General features: G+C 50.0%; 2 protein-coding genes across 6 annotated transcripts in view; one reads left to right on the top strand and one right to left on the bottom strand.

Annotated features, from left to right (window-relative positions):
- Positions 1-850: 850 nt before the first annotated feature.
- On the top strand, positions 851-4,419 carry Slfnl1 (schlafen like 1). 5 transcript variants are annotated; one of them, XM_076862886.2, is made up of 4 exons: positions 851-1,285; positions 2,712-3,257; positions 3,480-3,623; positions 4,297-4,419. In XM_076862886.2, the coding sequence occupies exons 1-4, from the start codon at positions 851-853 to the stop codon at positions 4,417-4,419; spliced, it is 1,248 nt and encodes a 415-aa protein (XP_076719001.1). The 5 variants fall into 5 exon arrangements, with proteins under 5 accessions (XP_076719001.1, XP_076719002.1, XP_076719003.1 ...); XM_076862887.2 differs by having other exon boundaries at positions 2,715-3,257; XM_076862888.2 differs by having other exon boundaries at positions 2,718-3,257.
- Positions 4,420-7,867: 3,448 nt separating this feature from the next.
- Ctps1 (CTP synthase 1) overlaps positions 7,868-19,410 on the bottom strand; it is a 29,539-nt gene continuing 17,996 nt past the window's right edge. The window contains exons 10-19 of the mRNA XM_076862891.2: positions 17,628-17,716; positions 16,663-16,757; positions 15,962-16,024; positions 14,045-14,088; positions 12,750-12,846; positions 11,684-11,739; positions 11,498-11,594; positions 10,737-10,881; positions 10,068-10,161; positions 7,868-8,790 (exon numbers count right to left, since the gene is read on the bottom strand). Coding sequence (XP_076719006.2) covers positions 10,077-10,161; positions 10,737-10,881; positions 11,498-11,594; positions 11,684-11,739; positions 12,750-12,846; positions 14,045-14,088; positions 15,962-16,024; positions 16,663-16,757; positions 17,628-17,716 — 771 coding nt within the window. The 3' untranslated portion in view covers positions 7,868-8,790; positions 10,068-10,076. The remainder of the gene's footprint in view (positions 8,791-10,067; positions 10,162-10,736; positions 10,882-11,497; positions 11,595-11,683; positions 11,740-12,749; positions 12,847-14,044; positions 14,089-15,961; positions 16,025-16,662; positions 16,758-17,627; positions 17,717-19,410) is intronic.

The following is a 19,410-nucleotide window of genomic DNA, read 5'->3' on the forward strand; positions in this document are numbered from 1 at the left end:
TGGCTCCCAGGCCCCACCTGCCTCCAGGATCCAACCTGAAAAGATGCAGGCTGGTGGCACCTACCACACCAGCCAGAGGCTGGCTGTGTGGGGGTGAGTGGAGGGACTGGTATGTGCACAGGCACAGCTCCTGGGCCTGGGGGCAAGGCACAGGAGCCCAGCTCTAAACCCCATTCTCAGCCTCCTCAGATTATATATATATATATATGCAAAGGCCATTTTTCTGGGGAGGGAACATAGATTTTGTAAGTGTGCCAAAAAGCATAAGAACCCTCTGACCTCATACTTAACTAATTTCAGAGTCCCTACTGGGTTTGGACCAGGTAGGAAAAAGCAGCCATGGAGCTGCTGGCCAGCCCTGAGTCCTGGGCTAAGTCTTCTCCAAAACATCCTCTTTAAAAGGTTTCTTTGGAGCCTGGAGGCCGTAAAAATCTTCTGGTCGGCAGAAAACCCCAAGGGTACTTACGAGGCCCCTAGCCTGTGGACTGGGGATGGAAGACAGGACCCCTGGGGTCATCAAGAGGATGTGGTGAGGCTTTTAGAGACCTGAATTCTGGGACTTCCTGCTCTTCCTTGGGCAAATACCCTCAGTCAGCCTGCAGGCTCTGAGGTCTGGCTCAGTCCTTTCCCACTCTCTCTTGCCCAGGTGTGTGGCAGACCACTTCTTGGTGGCCCTCTGTCCTCCTTCTCTGTCTCTGTGGCCCTGACCAGTTTCTGCCAGTCTGAGAGGCCCCCAGGAGCCTTGGCACACCTGAGTTCCCTGTGAGGTCCTGGGCCATCTGAGAGCCCAGGGCCCTTGGAGGAGCAGTCGACAGGGAGGAACCCTGAATCCCTTCCAGGAAGACACCCCATGACCCCAAGTAAGAGATCAGCACGAACACAGATGTGGGAGACCTTCATGGAGTCCCAGAGCAAACAGCCCCTGCCAAAGCTTCCCCAAGAAGAGTCCCTGCCCGAAGACGCGAGCCCTAGGGCAGTTCCCCACATGTACACGCTCTATGTGGGCCACCTGAATCCCCAGTTCTCAGTGCCCGTGCTCGCCTGCCTGCTGCGGGATACCCTGGAGCGACTTGAGTTGCGGATCCCACGGGAGCACATCGAGGTGGTGAGGCGGCCACGGAATGCCTATGCGTTCGTGCGGGTGGCCACCAACAAGGATGTCCTGGCCTCCCTACCCTGGCGCCTGCAGATGGCCATGGAGGAGAAGCTGATCCTCAAAGAGCTGACAGCCCGGGGGAAGGAGCTGGTATTGAGTGAGGCCCGGGAGCCACTAATCTATAGAGAGGTAAGTGGGACCTCCCCAAGCCAGTCCCAAAGACACCCAGAAGGGAGGCCTGGGTGAGAATGGCCTGCAGGGTTGGGGGATGTCTTTAAAAAATGAGGACAGATCTGCAGACTTGCGGCTGCTCAAGTGACACTGGCCTAAAGCCTGAAGCTCATACTGCCCACTTTCACCCAGAGGGCCACTATCCCTTAGAACAGATGGCCAGCCTGAGCTTGTCTGAAGAAAAGCCAGAGTGTGGGGCTTTTCTTGGGCCCTTTTGCATTCCAACCTCAGCCTGAGAGGACCTCAGATACACAGGTCCTGATTTTTCTCCTTGGCCTACCTCACCTGCCCAGTAGACAAACACCAACACCACTCCGTCCTGGCCCTGCCCTCAAGGAGCCCCCACTCATGAGCAGCGCCAGATTCCACCAGTCACAAATCGGAGTTGACTGTCTGAAGACATGGGGCAGTGCTCACTGCTCTCTAGGACAGATTCTCAGGGAACAAGCTGAGACTGGAGACCTGGAGAGGCACTCAGGACATTCCAGGCAGAAGGACCAGCACCTGCAAAGGGACAGGGCAAGGGTTTGAGTTTGTAGGGAAAGCTGCTTGGTGTCCCTGGACTGATAAGTGAGTCTTCTCTGTGGAGCCACAGGGCTAGTAGGGCAGTGCCTCTCATCGCGGGTGCCAGCCCACGCTTAGCCCCCAACCCTGGAGAGGCGAAAGCAGCAGGAGCCAGGAACAGGTTTCCAGGGGGGGGGGTGACCCCCTGACTTGCCCTAGGGCTAGAGGAGGATGCATGGGAAAAGGAGAGTCAGTGAGGGGCTTCCTGATGAGGCCCGGACTAGGGAAAGAGCCCCAAGGACGTGACCACTCTCTCAACAGATCAGAAGCCATGGAAGTGGGCTTGGGAAGGGCAGAGGAGAGCTGGGATTCAGGAGGACTTGTCAGAGGTCCAGGAAGTAGCAGTCAGGCTTCAGGGAGATCATGAAGCCAGTGCAGTCTCTCAGTTCAGAAACGTGCAACTTGACGTGGATGGGGACCTCAGGGTACTTAGGAACTCAATCCTCAGGCCCTGGGTCTCACAGAACTATCTGCAACCCAAGTGGGAAAAGACTGGCACACAGATGTGCCCGCTCCCAGTCCTAGGAAGAAAGCTCCCTTCTTACCCACCCAGGCATACCACAAGCCAGACACCAAACTTAGAAAGAGGCCAGGAGGGGAAGGGGCAGTGGCTGGTTTAGACCCTTGAACCAGCAGGGTGGTCCCACGCTGATGGCAGGAGGGTGAGCGAATTAGGCCCTCAGACTAAAGGAGGCATCAGGATGTCCACGGGGGCTGGACCTCAGGCAGGGGCGCTGTTGGAGGTCTGGCAGTTGGTCTCAAGGCAGGGGCTCCTGACTTCCCAAGGATCCATATGCCCCACTCTCGACCCCTACCCCAGCAGGAGGAGGACAGTGGCCCAAGCCGAGGCCCCAGCCCTGGCCCCAGCCCTGGCCCCAGCCCGGGTCTCAGCCATGGCTCCAGTCTCCCCATGCCAACAGGACCTGCAGACTCCTCATCTAGGTGGCACTGCGCCCATCAGTGGCAGATTTCCCAGAACCGGCCCAGCGGAGTGCGCTCTGACAGCGCCATTGTGCACCAGGAGATCCTGGGCCAGGAGCACCTCTTCCAGGGCACTTTCCTGGGCAACGAGACACGAAACATGGAGTTCAAGCGGGGCGGTGGCGAGTACTTGAACCTCGCCTTCAAGCACCACGTGCGGCGCTATGTATGCGCCTTCCTCAACAGTGAAGGAGGCAGCCTGCTAGTGGGTGTGGAGGACAGCGGCCTGGTGCAGGGCATCCGCTGCACCCACCGCGATGAGGACCGAGCGCGCCTGCTGGTGGACTCCATCCTGCAGAGCTTCAAGCCCCAGGTCTTTCCCAGCGCCTACACCCTCACCTTCATCCCTGTCATCAGTGCCTCCACCACCAATGTGCCTCTCAAGGTAAGCCTGTGGGACAGACAGGCTTGTCATCTGTCATGGCCCAGCAGGACAATGGCCTGTGCTACTCGCGGGGGTGGGGAGTGGAGCAGGGGGGCGGGGAAAGGAATCCCTCTAGGAGCCACTGCTCCCTTAAGGAGCCAGGGCCAGGGTGGAGTCCTGGGCAGGACTGGGGCTGCCAGCGTCAGCTGTGGCCTCCACCCAAGCTGCCATTCCCCCACCAAGGTGCTCCGTCTGACTGTGCACACCCCCAAGACCCAAGGGGAGCCCCAGCTGTATGAGACAGACCAGGGGGAGGTGTTCCTGCGGCGGGACGGGAGCATCCAGGGGCCACTGTCCGTCAGCGCCATCCAGGAGTGGTACAGGCAGGTGAGGAGGCCCAGGCTGCAGTGGGCAGGGCCCACCCAACCCAGCTCCTCCAGCCTCTCTGAGCAGTCCCGTGCAGACCATCTTGTGTCCTCGGGTCCTTGTGTCCTGTGTCAACCCATGAGCACAAAGGAGGGCCATCCCCTATAGTACACTGTCCAGTGGCTAGAGGAGAGGCCCAAGCAGAGGCCTCAAAATCTATGTCCCTCTTTCCATGGTGCCTAACACCCCCACCCACCCAACTTGAGTGGTTGAGGTATTCTGTTGTTGAGAACAACAGGAGGCCGGAGAGATGAGAATATTGGAGAGTTACAAGAAAACCCCAAGGACTGTGTAATACATTCAGGGGAGCTCCAGACGGGGGGAGGGGTGTGCTGGACATAGTCCCAAGAGGAGGTCTTTTTGCAAGAGGGAACTGCCAGGTGGTGGAAAGGCAGAGGGCAAAGGGGGCTGTCAGTTTGAGGGAAGGATGTGGCTAGGGGGCAGCTGTGCCTATCCTAGCATCTGGGAGGCTGCAGAGGAAGACTCCCTCCCCACATCCGTGCTCTGTAGCCTCTCAAGAGCCCAGGGCTGCCTGGGTCGTGGCTTCCCCCCCCAGGCTATAGTTCGCTCCAGGGTGAAGGTGGACAGCTGGGGCTGACATCAGCTTGGCCATTTGTGCTATACTGCCCCTCAGAAGTGGACAACAGAACTGAGCAAGCTGGAGGAGAAGGTGAAGGTGCTGACGGTGGAAAAGGAGCAGCTCCAGCAGCAGCTGAGGCAACAGCGGCCTGTGTCCTGCACCTGCTGTGTCCTGTAAGGGCCCCACGGGCGGCTGCACAGTGCCAAGCTGCACAGGGTGAGGCAGAGACTTCTGATCTGGGCTAAGTCCTAGCAACAAAACGCACCTGGGCCAGGCAGGTGGGAGGGAGCTCTAGCTTCCTGCTCCTTCAGCATAGACCCACGTGGCTTCACCAGAGCAGCCTCTGTGTGTAGCCAAGAATGTTCTTGGCAGCAAAACCCCAGCATGGACTTTCAGAAAGAACTTGGTCAGACTCATCCTATGGCTGAGCTGTAAGGAAATGTCCCTCTCCCTCAATGCTCTTTTAGCCCAAGCTGAGGTCTATGACTCCAATCGGCTAGACAGTGCCAGAAAGGAACTTGTCATCTTAGGAAGGTCCCCCATAGCCAGTAAGGCATGTTTGGAAACACTTACAAGGCAAACAGGCCATCCTGCAGCCCTCTCCCCTAACTTGCTGGAACTTGAGATTGTTAAAGATCCTTAATAAGTCATATAACCCTGGGGTGCAAATGGTTATTTCTAGCACACTTTGTCAGCCAGCCAGACACTGCTGGGTCATGTGTTCCCTGCTCTATCCCCCTCTGTCCAGGAGACACAGTCCACCCTGGGCTCCTACCACACAGGGCTGTGGGTGGCGACAGGAGCCCAGTTAGCCTCAAGCTCAGCTCCATGTTAAAGGCCAGGTGCCTTGAGGCAAAGCACTCACCTCTTTGCTTCAGTTTCTTTGCCTGTAAGAGTAGCAGTGGGCAGGGCAGGCGTTGTCATCATCAGGAAGTCCCCAGGGTGCTGGCCCTAGCCCAGAGCAGCACCTGCACAGGAAAGGGCTACTCCCATTCTAAGCACCCCCAACCCTGGCTCTGGAGAGGGTTCTTGCTCTTGTTGTTCCTCTACCATTCCCACTGCCAAGCCAAGACTAAGGCCAGAGCAGCACCTACTCAGCCCTCCACGTTCCTCCTGCCCCCTGAACCAGCCATGCCAGCCATGCCCACCAACTCCTTCCACCTTCACTCCAACAGCCCCACCCCCACTCGCCAGCCCTCACAGCCTGGACCATTCACAACTGCTCTGAGACTTGGTTTCCCACTTATCAGACAGGATACAAGCCTGGCCTTGGCCACCACTCACACTGGTTAGAGACCAAGTGTATCATGGATGTATGTATCATGACAGGTTACCAAACTCGTAATACCAGAGATGAGAACTTTTGACTCAGTGATGACAGAAGCAAATCAAGTGAAATGAGCCCAAATGTATAGGCAAAGCTTTAACTGGGGCTTCAGCTAAAGGGAAACAGCACTCATCAATGGCCCATGTTGCTCCCTAAATAAAGGGAAATGCAAGTTTTTATTGATTTGCTGGGATGGGCTAGTCTGATAATTTTCCATTGACCAGGAGCATGGTTCCAAAAGATGTTGAGGATACCACCAGTCACAGTCAACTTGCCTGGGAACCACTCTTGTAGCTGGTGCCCATCCCCCTGTGCAAACACCCTGGCCTTGGGGCTCCATCTAGGCCTATGACAGGGCTAAAGGACTATGGGTTTCTGGGCTGCTCTAGCTGCAGAAAAAGCACAAGGGTAGGAAGAAGAAAATATGCCTGCTCCAAAGGCAACTGACACATCTACAGGCAGAGCCGAGTAGAGTCTATCCAAAAGTTAAGGAAACAAAGGAGACAAGCATATGAGACACTCATCCCAGCCACCCACCAGACATCTGCAGCCCAAATAGTCAAGTGTTTTTCAAGTTCCTGAAAGGTAGCCTAGGCAAGCATTATCGTCATAACCCACACATCAGAGGTGTTATCTATCTACAGCAAAACTAGACTTTGTGACCTCCAAAATCAGTGATTTTTAAGTTGACTTAAAATAGGTGAAGCCAGAGTTTAGTGGTAACAACTTCCTCTTGTGTAAACACTGTTTCTGTGGTTTATCAGGGTCTGAGGCTGTTGGAAAGAGCACAAGGGCAGAGAGGCAACGTGACCTACCATGGTGGTCCCTGTCTGTAACTCACCCAGTGGGCTGTCCCAGGGTGGCTGAAGCTGCTCAAGAGCTACACAAAGAATGGATTACTTGAGCTGGGTTGTCCCTCAGTGGTGGCGTGCTTGCCCAGCATTCACAAAGCCCTGGGTTCTATCCCCAGCACCAGGCATGAGGGTGGGAACCTTACTCAAGAAGCCACAGCAGAGTTTCTGGCCAACTTCTATGAGCCAGGCACCACAATCCTCAGAAATGCCCTTAGTGGGAAGTAGCCAGTTTCTACAAAGGCAAGGTGATCTCAGTTAGCTCAGCTGCTTCAGACTGCCCAGAACCCAGGAGAGATGCCACCAAGTCTCTTCCAACCATAGAGAAACCTCTGGGCCCTGGTCAATCGACACTGGCATGGCAGGCCGACACCATCTGGCTGAGCTCTGCAGTCCCTGGAGAGCTATGTGGAGTTCCTTTTCTCAGAAAGGTTCTGCAGGTGGCCAGTCCTAGGCAACTAGTCACCTTAAGGGAATCTTCACCAGGGGCAAGAACATGACTACAGGGAGCTCTTCCAAACCTCCCTATACCCACCCAAGTCCTCAGTCGCAGGACACTGGTGACCTCAAGGGACCTGTCACTCCCTCAGTGTGGGGAATGACAGGCTGCTGTGTAGCATAAGGACAGAATTCCACTCAACCAGCCATAATAAAAGCCCTAGACAAGTATGAAGAGCTCTGTGGAAGTGTTTTAGGTCAGTCTGTGAGCAAGGGAGGCAGACAAAGGTGACTTGTTCTTGGTCAGAGAGCAGGAAGGCAGGCTCCCCCTTGGACCATGAATGGAAGGACAAGAGTCTATTTCTCTTGAGTCTCTCTGAAGTAGAAGCTGGGCCACCTCAACTCCCCAAACCCAGTATCTCAAATTTCAGCAAGTGAAGGCTGTTAGTTAGCCTGGTGAACAGGTGACCTGAGACCGGAATACCTGCCTCAGCAGAGAAGACAGCTCATCTCTACAAGGTGTGCTCAGCAGCCAGAGGGTGAGTGGGTGCCTCTGTCACCAACCCCTCACCCAGGACAGTGACCATGAGCTGGACCTGTATTCCAGAGGCTGGGGGTAGAAGCAGAGCAGGGAGAAAGCAGTCCAGCTGGTTCAGAAGGTCCTTGGTCGGCCACTCTCATCTCTGGGGAGGGGCCCAGTTTGCAACTAGCAAAAAGGCTCCTTGTGCAGGGGCCTGTACTTCTTCCCTCCGCCTTATCCCTGACAAGCTGTACACTTGGCACTCATGTCACTTTCAATCTGTCCTGACATGTGAGAACCAGGATGTGAAGCCCTGTTTGAAAACTCAGGTTCCTATTCAAAAGAAAGGCTCGTCTCTAGCTTACAACACTGGGATTGCTCACTGAGGCTGCAGGCCAGAGGAGCAGCAGGCACCAGCGGCACCCCAGCCAGACGCTGCAGCTTTCCCCACCTGGCCAGTGACAGACATAAAGAGAATGAAAAGGCATCTCTTGTTCTGCATTTTTTATTTCTTAAGTTAGAGTATACATGGAGTCCAGCCAGAATACAGTAGGCAGTGGCTATGCCTATTCCATCACATTAAGAAAATAGTTTTCATATTGCATTTTAACTGCAGTTAACACCATTCTGGAAGAAGAAAGTACCCTCGGGTCAAAGCTGTCTATATATGAGAGGGTTTTAGAGGCAGTTTCCCCACAAAGATTCTTTTTATTATTTTTTTTTAAAGTGACCCCTTGATGCAAGGAGTGTTTCCCAACCCCAGGATCAGGAGATGCAGCCAGAGGTGCAATTTTAAAATCATACTTCAGAGACACCAACTTCTTGCTGCATCATGTGACACCAAACTGACTGTCCCTTTGGAGGACAAGGACCAGCCACAATTGGCACCAAGAGCTTCCACAACTCAATGCAACACTGAGGCCTCAGCTCTGGCTTCACTGCTTTTGGTGACAGGCGGTGCAGGAGGTCACCAGCACCCCACAGGGGAAGCACCGGCTTCAGTGATCCTCCCCACAGTGATCCTCCCGTGTCTGCTCCAGCCACCTGCGCTGAGCAACGGCCTGGGCACCCAAAGGAAGCAACAGGCAAGACGCTCGAATCCACAATGACACGAGGTAGTTGGAGAAACAAGGTGGTGGACAGGCCTCCATCAGCCCCTGCTGTCAGCACCCGTCTCAATGTGGGCTTCTCATCTCACAACCTCCTGACCTACACGGGAAAGGCCAAACAGCAGGCGGACCCGGAAACAGTGTACATGATGCGACATGCCAATGACAGTTTTCCAAATACCTTTCTCCCCGTAATAAAATAATCTTAATAAAAACATAATTTAAAGGAAGTGTCAAAAGCCGAGTGTGAAATCATAGCTGTAAACTCTTGTCAAAGTCAAAGGTTCTCTTGAAGAATCATCCCTGTTTAAAAAAAAAAAAAAAAAAAATGTTAGCAATCATATGATGGCCAAGTAGAAAACTTAAGAATGTACAGTCAGCTGCCATGGGGAACAATCCTGTTTTTCATGGTAGAATAGCAATAGGAACTTAATATGAATATCAGAAGCTAAATTTATAATTCCTACAGAATCACACATTTTTAAGACCTCTGCCTTGGCCCTGACACAAGCACTCTTTGTCCACAGAGTCCTCCTCTTACTGGTCTGCTGACAGGCACGTCTCCACAGAAACTCCATGTGGCTGACCAAATGTCCACCTGCCTTCCCCTGCCCCTGGCCCTTGTGTCTTCCTGGTCAGGGGTCAGGGATTAGGGGGTGCCTCTGTTATATACTCACCTGGCACAGATTAAGCAACCCAGGCCATCCTGATGCTGACTGACTTCTCATGCCTGCCCATCTGTCTACGCCCACAGGTTAGGTGGCCAATCAGTAAGGCAGAAGGGGAATCAATGGAGACCACTGAATCAGTCCAGCACTAGGCCAGCAGAGGCCCCAGGGGCATGAGTACAGGCACACAGGATCCAGGAGGGCCACCTGCCCTGCCTCAGGGCAGGAACTCTCTTACCTGCAGCGGGACCACCAACAAAGTGGACCATACTCTCCCCCTTCCAGACCCCCACCCTATCCCTTTCTGATACCCTCACCAGCAGAATCTATTTCTGCCAAATACAGTTTACTCTGTAATCTTTAAGGACTTTTAAAATTCATGGCAATGTCCATAATTATTGTTCTTTATAAACTTACAAACCCTGTCACTAAACAGACATTCAAAGCCTCCTTGCTGTTTGAATTTTGAAGAATTTCCGGAATAAGCAGCAATCAAACTAAACTATTTACAAGCAGTATCAGTTCTGAAACACTTCTTGGTGAGAGCTTGAGAAGCTGCAAAATGACAGGCCGTGCTGTCATGCCTGTCACCTCCTTCACCATCTCTGAGTTTATACAACTTCATGAAACAAGGCCTAAGAACCCAGTCCCTTAGTTGGTCAGACTGGCACCTCTGTGAAGCAATCAACCATGTGACACCTGCCCAGTGACTGGTGTCACCCCAGCAGCCCCCAGAGCAGGGCAGGTAACTTGGAAAAGGGTGGCCCACTTACTGATGGTCACACTTCCATTCTCTAGCAGATAAAAGTTCTTAGCACCAAACTTTCATGATATTCTTACAATCCTAGTGTGTTATCACTGTTTAAAAAAACAAAACAACAAGACCAACTTAACATTAAAAATATCACTTACATTGCCAGATCAGTCATGGTTTATTGATGGAAATTTCAGTTCAGTTATTTCAGAGTCAGGGGAGCTGCTCCCACTTCTGTCACTGTAGGTGTCCCTATAGAATACAGAAAGTTTATTCCTCTTCTCCTGCCCAAACCCTCACGATACTTTTGTTTCTGTAGCCACTATTACTGCAGGGACATGTGTCCACAGAGCACAAATCAGACTTCACTACACAGTACACTCAGCCTGAGGCTGTTGAGGGATTTCCTTCCTCTTACCATTCAGTTAATGATAACCACGCACTCAGAGTAACCAGCCTAAGATAAAGTGGCAGTAGGGTACAAATCCCCCTGGGGTGTGGCATACTCCCTGCGGAAAAACCCTGTCCTCTTAACATGAAGGAGACAGACCTCTGCCAAACATGCTCCTCAGCAGTATCACCAGAACCAGATGCTACAGAGAGCAGGGCCTGATCAATACACCAAAGGAAGCAGCCTGAAAAAACCCCAGGACAGAGCAGGAGCCTCTGTGGAAATGTGAGGAACACGTGGTACCTCATCTAAGGACCCAGCCATGATGCCTATGGCTTTTTCTTGGGACTGATTGTGTGACACCTCATTGTGAGAGCCAGTGACCCCCAAAGGACTGGTGAAGACAAGGAGCTGATTGCTGAAGCAGTGTCCTCACCTGGGCGAGAGTCTGCAGCCTTTCTGGAGGTAATGTGGGAGCCGCCCCACAGAGGCCAGGAGGAGGCCAAAGTATGGTGGGGAGGGCTTGATAGGCCTGGACAGGAACTCTGGGTGGTACTGAACTCCAACAAAGAAAGGATGATCTGAAATAGAAATCCAAAGGATCCATTAGGTATTTGGGCAGAAAATGTGAAAGATGAGAAAAAGTCTTATTAAATCGACACCAACAGTCTGGGGCCTCATGGTAGAGTAACTGCCAAATGAGTGCAAGGCTCTGGGTTCAATCCCCCAGAAAAAAACCCTAAATTTTTTGAAAGTAATATTACCATCTGAAACTAGGAAGAGATAACCCCAAAGCCTGAGATAACCCCAAAGCCTGAGTGACCTGAACCCCTTCTCCCAGCACTGCTGTCTCCTCCCAGGTAAGGGTACTCCTCTCCATAGACCCTCCCTGGGTCCCCTGGCTCCTGTGACTTCCACAGGTTGAGCCACGCAGCTCATGTGAGAACTGAAAGGGGCAGTCAACCCTCTTTCTAGAGGAAGAAGAACAGAGGCCTAAGGTTACCTGGCTGCCTGCGGAAGGCCACACACAAGGATAAACTTCCTGGGGCTCTGGCCCCTGTGTCACCAAGACCCTTCCCCTCACAAGACAATGCTAATTCTGACTTGTCCAGAGCAACGACTCATGGCTTTACACTTTCCCATGTGCCAAGAAATCTGACTTCATTTTTCATTAAATTCAACTGTTTCAGCAATTACCTTCCAACTCCACGATCTCCATCCGCTCCCCTTCAACATCTTGGCCGACAAACTTCAAGCCCTGCTCTTCCAAGCACTTTTTCAAGACTGGATTCACCTGTTGATCCATGAAAAATAATTGTGCTGATCTCTGTTACTGTGTCTCCCAAGTAACAGAAAAGAGCAAACATGAATCGGAATCCTCACCTCAAATCGATGGCGGTGCCGCTCTTCCAAGTAGTCTGGGTCTCCATAGAGTTTTCCTGGGGAAAAGAAAGGCTGGATTTATGACTTTTGACTTGCCAAATACCCTGTTCACACCCACATCCTACTTCCCAGTGGAACTGTTATCGTCCACATAGACAGGCTGCTGGAATTCTGGACCATGCTTCCTGCTCTTAGTACAATTTAGACTAATTCTTGGCTTCTGGCTTCTTCTGACACACTAAGAACCACAATGGAACCAGGCTCGCCACCTCCCTCAAGCTAAAGACAGAGTGCCCTGCTGCTAGAAGCTATCCAGGAGACAGACCAGGACCCAAGCACCCTGAGCCCTGAGGACAGCGTGGGAAGAGAGACAATTTAGAGCTTCTCAGATGAACTCTGGGGACAAGAGTTCAAGTCAATGTCTGAAGGTGCCAGCACCTGGTGGCTGTAGGCAAAGAAGCACCGTGTGTGCAAATGGGCTGCTTAATTAACCCACTCCAGGGAGACCCCAAGTCCACAGAACACGAGAACTGGAAGACTAATAGGGCTGCCAAAGAGCTCCCACAGAAACACAAGAGCACCTCTGCCACAGAATCAATGGCAGAATGTTTGGGGGTAGGGAGGCGGAGTGGGTGGAAGAGGTGAACTAAGAGAAATGTCTTAAGTACTTTTCTTGCCCAATTTCCCTTCATCTCTAGCAAATATTAATACTTTGAGTAAAATCTATTTGAGTTGACCCATATGAAATTCATTTTTGTGAGATAATAATCATCAAATTTCATACTTAACAGTATAGGAAAGAAACAGACTGCAGTGATGTGACCTAACTGCCCTGTCCACATCCCACAGAGTCCTGACCGCATTGCCAGTGATCTAAGACCCACACTGCTGCCCTGCCTACCATAGTACATCCTAGGAGAAGATGAGTAAGAGGAGGGAAAAAAATTCAAAAGCAAGAACAAAAAGAAAAAAGCCAGGCTGACTCTTGAGAGCCCCAGCACCCCCCTACAATACACATCCTGAACAGGCCAAGCCAAAGGCCAGGCCAGTACAAGGCAGCTCTTACTCATGACTGAGTTCTTGGTCTGGAACAGGGTTCTCCTCTTGCCCAGCCTCATGGTTCCTCCCATCTGCCCAGGGTTGTGTTCTGGCATGTCTATGACCTGGAGACGTTCAAAAAACAAACACAGACTACCAAACTCTGCTTCGTTAGTGGCTGGAACTCCTCCACTGAATGCAGCCCACCTGTGAGCAGGCCCTACCTCTCTAGCCTTCCCTGGTAAGAGATGCTATCTCAGGAAACTGTCTCCTAGTAATCATTTTAAACCTCCGGGACAGGGGTTCAACCCTTTGGCCTTTCCTCATGACACTGTACCTACCCCTAAGTACTTGGGATGACATGGAACCAGGCCGTCGCACATTCCAAGAACAAACGGCACAGCATGGACATAAGCCTAGCTGTGTCAGGACATCTGCTCCCTCCGCAGTCCTGAGGAGCTGCCCAGTCCTTGGGCCTGCACCAAGCAGGGGTGGGCAATGGCATCCCAGAGGACAGGCCAGCTCACCTCTCAGCATGGTGCTCCAGTGCACCTTCTGACCTCCAGGGCCGCCTCTGTGTCCCACTCCCCCAGCCCAAAGTCCAATGTCAGGTGATGTTTGCCTGCCATAAGATTAAGAACCCTGTCCACTGAGTTCATCAGTGTCTTTAGTAACAAGAAGAGCCCCTGGCACAGAGCAGGTACTCAGAATGTGTTGAATGTTGAAGTTAAAAAAATGGCTTTCAACATGCCGGCCATTCCTGGGTTGGGGATTCGAAGATGAATAAAGGCACCGTCCCTCCCCAGTAAGCCTTAATAATATGGTAGGCTGACAGGCCATGTGACCAAAGTGAGAGATGATACCAGGTATGCTGGCCTGTAAAAGCTTTGGTTACCATTAAACAAATCAGTACCACATCCCAACAGTTCTTTAATTACAATCCCACCCCAGGACTGCTGCTGGAGAACACGGGCTGGTGCGCACAGTGAGGACAGCAGTGGGCACGTGGTACATGTGGAGTACTTCATATGAATACTACTCCGGGGAGCCCAGGGAGTGGGGGTGGAAAGCTATTTTAATCAGAATCCCCTCTAGCTGTCAGGGCTGGCACCTTAAAAGGCTTTCTGTAGTGAACTGAAAAGATCAGTGAGAATTCCAGAGTGATTTCCATAGTTCTTCCTAACCATTAGGTCTGGGAGCACAAGACCCCAGGATTCTGGAGGAGGGAGCTGCAAGGCTCACTGCCTGTCTCTAACCATCCGCTGCGTCCTGAGTGCCCTTCCAGCCCCTTCTGACCCTGGGAAGGTTCAAACACAAACTCACCACAGGATGACTGGTCTTGGGGTCAAACTCTGTAGAATTGGCATCTGAAAAGTCAAAATACTTGGGTTATGAAGATAGCTAAAAACAAAACTGATCACTGCTGAGTGCTAAATCACAATCTCCTCTCTCGGTTTAAAAATCAATGGTGAAATAAAAACTAGGGACAGCATTTTAAGATATAACGATACTCAACACACAAATAGGTGAATTTTTTCTATCAAGTCTTTAACTTTCTGGAAAGTCAAGTTGGACACAATGGGGAGAACAAAAACAACGGCACAGCCTAAAAATCTGTGACAGTTTTTCATTGTCAATTTTTTTTTATTTTTTAAAACATTTTGTTGTAGACTCTCTCCAAAATAAGCAAGAACCATCTTCTCCTTTTCTTTCATCTTTAGCATCTAATGTGCCCTATTCAACTGCCTGGTACAATTGCCAAGTCAGAAACTGATTTCGATGGAAATAACAACCTATCAGTGAATAAACTTACCATCTAACCACTACAGACTAAAAGGACATGTTGGTCCTGGTGTGAGCACTAACTACTGCTACCCTCCTGGGCCTGAAGCAGGGCCTGGTCTCCTCTAAAGAGCAAGCTCATGGCCAGTCACCCACCTATCTGGAACCCAAGTGGGAGGCAAGAGGTCAGGCTGCGCAAGAGTCCAGGAAATCGCAAAAGCCATTCTGGGGTTAAGGGTGAAAAGAGAGCCCTGTCAGCTTTCAAATGCCAGCACCAGGGGCATGCTGCCTACTATATTCAGCTACCCTCCTGTGGCTATGGTCAAACAGCCTCTCAGAAGAGAGATGAACTGAAACCCAGCTTGGCCAAGTTGGCCACTGAGGAATCACCTATACTGCATAACCCAGACCGCTTTTACATCCCTTCAGGATGCTTTATTTTTCCAAGAACTTACATGTCTTCTGAAAAGCTAGTATTTGTCAGTTAGGCTACAGAGAATAAATGACTGTGGCAGACTATTCCATCATGGCCCCCAGACCATCCAGTACCCATCCAGTACCCATGCCCTGTGACACCACCCCCACCATCTACTCCCACAAAGTCAGGGTTTGGCCTGTGACTTGCCTCAGCCAGTGGGACAGTGGCAAGTTTGACAAATGCCTGTGCAGTGGGCCTGGCTACAATGTGCAGTCAGACTACAGTGTGTGAAGAAGCTTGGGCTAAATTAATAAATGATGAGCCACAATTTGGACACACCATCTCAGTGTCCTGCTGGGCCAAGCTCGAGGCTGAATGCCAGACAGGAGTGAGTGACCCCAGATACACAACTCCGAGCAGACAACCACTCAGCAGAACAATGAGAAATTGTCAAGTCATGATTGTTACCAGCCACCAAGTTTGGGATGGTCTGTCACAGCGACACAGTTAATGAGCAGATCTGATATTACATGAGCATTTCTTATTTGCCAGGCACGGCTAGGGACTACCTACATGCATTTCTTCACCAAATTTTTACAACTATGTGAAGTCAGTACCATTTTGACTCCATTTACAAAAGAAACAAAGACCTAGAGAGGCTAAATCATCTAAAATCAACCATAATAAGTGACAAAGTCAGAACTTAGGCTCAGGTGTGACAGCTCCAGAGCCCAAGTTTATAACAACTTGGTCCAGTGATTTCTTGGTGGGTACCAGGGAGATGGTGGCCATGGTGGTCAAAGAGAGAATTTAAAGAATAGAACATGCTGGACAGAGAGCTGAAGATGGGCTTCTGCAGCTGGCCCCGCCCCCACTCCCCTGTGGAGAGCTGCAGGGCAACCCAGTCCCAAAATTCATTCTGCACATGGAGGTTCTGAGGAGCCAGGCACCATCTCAAGGCTCCTACCACCAACAGGCAATGCCTTCATGCACTCAGGAAGTGGTTAAGCAGGAATGAGGGTTTCTAAATGCACGCTTACCTGACCATCCCAGCACATTTCTTGAAAACTCAACCACTGCCAACTGCATTCCTAAGCACACACCTTCCAGGGGGAGAGAAAACTAAATGAAGCTCCATTGAAAAGGCAGCTCCCACATTCCCCACCAGCCTTGCCAAGGGCTCTGACTGTGTCTTGCATGGTCAGGGTCATAACCACAAACTCTTAATTTCCTGCTACAAGTAAGCATCCCACTGGTATGCTTTATCTGTGCTGGATATTAAAAGCTGGGTGGAAGAAGTGGACCTAAAGATCCCAGCTTCTGCAAAGTTATCCAACTTAAAAAATAAGCAATAGTCCAGTCAGTTTCACGTTTTCAAGTATAAAATTCAAGTTTTCTTATCCTCCCTCATTAAGGTCTCACAAATTGGTCAAGTTGAAAATTACTAAAATGTACAGCACCGGGAAGCATTCAAAACCATTTCTGTCCAATTATAACTGGCTAGTATGCCAAGTGAGCAGGACATAAGACTCAATCTCCTGTGCACTACAAACAGAATTTCTTAGATATTCCATGCATTGACATGTAGCTAATACACTTTTATATTTAAAAATAAAGTATGAATCTTTCCCAAAGAGAACCAAAAAGACTGAGCATGTCGTGTTTCAATATCTCCCTGCTGTATTTATAACTCCCTCCCAAATGGCTCCTCAGATTGGCGAGAGCAAGCACAGTTCCTTACCCAAAAAAGGCTTTTTCTGTTTCCGAGCCCAGGCGATGGCTTGGATTTTTCCTTCAGTACCGCGAACACCAAATCCTCCTGGAACCAGGACTCCACTGCACAGGGGAACAAACCACAAGGCAACTCCGCTTTTCCACTAACCCAGCTTGCAACTACCAACAGAGAAGCTGCTGCCAAGGTACTGGGACCAGGAACTTACTCCATATATTTTGCTACTGGGACTAAGTCTGTATTCTTTTAAAGAGTGTCAATTAATTTGTTCATATCAACACTTTGAACTTAGAAACTGCACACAAAACCACAGACTTAGTCACATGAGAAAATACTTCTATGAGTAGGACAGTGTCCATCACCGTAAGGCTGCTACAGCATTTGGCCCAAGCACTTGGCTCGTGAATTTTAACATATAATTAGATAAATACAATTTACTTTTCCTCTTGACTCACAGAGTTCCCCGAGTCAGAAGGGGCCTTTTTCCCCAGCAGTGAGCCATGCTGACCAAGCAGGTCAACACCAGCTGCATGCCCCACAGCATTCACCTGCTCCAGGGGACCCAAGATCCTTGCTGACTTTTGACTATTATAAAGGACAGCTGCCAGGGCTAGAGGCGTAGCTCAGTGATGGAGCACTTGCCTGGCATATATAAGATACCAGGTTCCAACCCCAGGACCACAAAAAAAAAAGGCTGCTAAAAATAATTTCTGGAATTCTACCGATGGCTACTCTTCAAATGTTCTGGATGAAAAAATCGCTAAGCCTCATGATGAGATGAATGCAGCAAACTATCAATAAAATCAGAACGGATCTCTTCGAATCCAAATCTATGGGTAGGTTGAAGTCATCCAGTAGGTAGTCTCTCTAGTAATTAAGACACTTAACAAAGTAGATTACCTACGGCTGGAAGCATAGGACTATATTCATTCACACAAACAGAACCCTGGCCCCCCAGAAAGAACGCTACTTACTGAGCACTGCAGAGCTTCTGCCAGGCCTCGTGGTAGCGCACAGGCTCCTCCTGCAGGGTGCTGGGCTCCAGGTCGGTGGAATCTATGTACTGGAGGCAGCAGGCAGGGCAGAGAAGCAACTCATGACTCCAACCACTCCAACCAAGCTCTTTCACAATGTCCAAATAAGTTATCAATGTTCCATCACCCATGATTTGGGTTTTAAAGTGATAATATGTTTAAACTTAACAATTTAAAATCTGTAAGTACAAGATTTTACCAACAAGTTTCCTTCAAAATCATTTAACTCCTGAACTTGGCTTTATCTGCTCCATACTTTCTAGAATCCTCTCTCAGCTACTGTAGGAGATTCTAAATTATTGTGTTCTGCTCAATAGACATTCTCCCCAGGCCACCTTTCACCCAGTTTTGTGTCCTTTTTCATTTTCAACTGTGTTGAGGTATAATTTACACACAGTAAAACACAAGCATCTTGAGTGCACTTTGATGAGTTTTGTCAAACATACACATGAAGGCATAACCACCACCCCATCAAGATATAGCACAACTACCTCACAAGAATCCCTCCTCCTGCAAAAGGCCCAGAGCTGACTCCTATCACCACAGGTTCTGCCTCTTCCAGAGTCTCATATAAACGGAGCCAAGCAGCATGCAGCCTTTCCTGTCCGACTTCTCTTGTTCAGTATGGGTTTAAGATTCATCCACATTGCTGTATATCCCAAGTTTGATCCTTTTTATTGGCTGGGTGGCTTTCTACTGCATAAATGCACCACAGTACCATCCCCTAGCCTGTTGAGGACATTTGAGATGTTCCCAGATTTGGGATATTATGAATAATGTGTCCATTTAAATAAAAATCTTTGTGGAGACAATTTTTGCTTTTTTTCTCTTGAGTACATATCTAGAATTTGGTCATATGTGTCTTTATTTCAAACTGTTAGACTGTTTTCTAAAACGGCTGTGCCATTTTACATTCCCAGCAGTAAGGCCACCCTAGGGGCTTGTGCTAGTCTCTCCCTGTAACTTAATTGAATTTAGTTCCCTGACAACTAAAGGTGCTGAAGACCTTTTCACGTATACCACATGCATCTTCTTTGGAATCTTCTGTTCAAACCTTTTGCTCACTTTTTAATAAGATTCTCCATCTTTCTTCTACTCTCCCCTATCTAATTCCTTGTAGCTATTTCCCTGAACCTCAGAATAAGACCTGGGCTGGCTGAGTTCACAGGAATCCTGACTGGGCCTTTGCCAGCTGTCTCCAGTTCACATTTTTCCATCCACTGAGTTTCCAACTGTTCCACACCTCCAAGCCTTTGGACATGCTCTTCCATCTGTCAGGAATGCCCTTCCCATCTTTCCAACCTCCCAGAGGTCCCTCCTTGAGGGAGTTTGCCCTCCCTACATGTCTACAATGCAGGTGCACCCTCTTGCCTGTGCTACCTTCACACCAAACAGACCCAATATTCCTGAAACACAGGGACTAGAGATTTTTCATTCATCTCTCAGCCTCTACTAACACATGGCAGCCACGCAACCTCAAGTGGATAACTGAATGATGGAAAGAATGAGCAAAAACTAAATCAGGGCTATGTAATGGGATCCTCTGATTCTTAAACACTTCTAACAGGTCATCCTGCAAGAACCTGCCCAAAGCACAAAGCAAGCTAAGTTATCACCCTGAGAAACATGTAGAAGCAGGAAGAAAACTGCAGTACAGATGGTGGGGCAAGGTTCATGGCACCATCAAGCACCGAGATCCCACTTCACTTCTAAATCTCAGCTG

Source organism: Callospermophilus lateralis, chromosome 7 (assembly GCF_048772815.1).
Source record: "Callospermophilus lateralis isolate mCalLat2 chromosome 7, mCalLat2.hap1, whole genome shotgun sequence".
NCBI lineage: Eukaryota > Metazoa > Chordata > Mammalia > Rodentia > Sciuridae > Callospermophilus > Callospermophilus lateralis.

What these genes read in the sequence shown, in the direction of transcription:
- Slfnl1 (XM_076862886.2), top strand. Translation starts at nt 851, where the DNA reads ATGACCCCAAGTAAGAGATCAGCACGAACACAGATGTGGGAGACCTTC. An exon ending in AGCCACTAATCTATAGAGAG is followed by an intron (nt 1,286 to 2,711) that starts GTAAGTGGGACC and finishes CCCCTACCCCAG; the next exon opens with CAGGAGGAGGACAGTGGCCC. An exon ending in CCACCAATGTGCCTCTCAAG is followed by an intron (nt 3,258 to 3,479) that starts GTAAGCCTGTGG and finishes TCCCCCACCAAG; the next exon opens with GTGCTCCGTCTGACTGTGCA.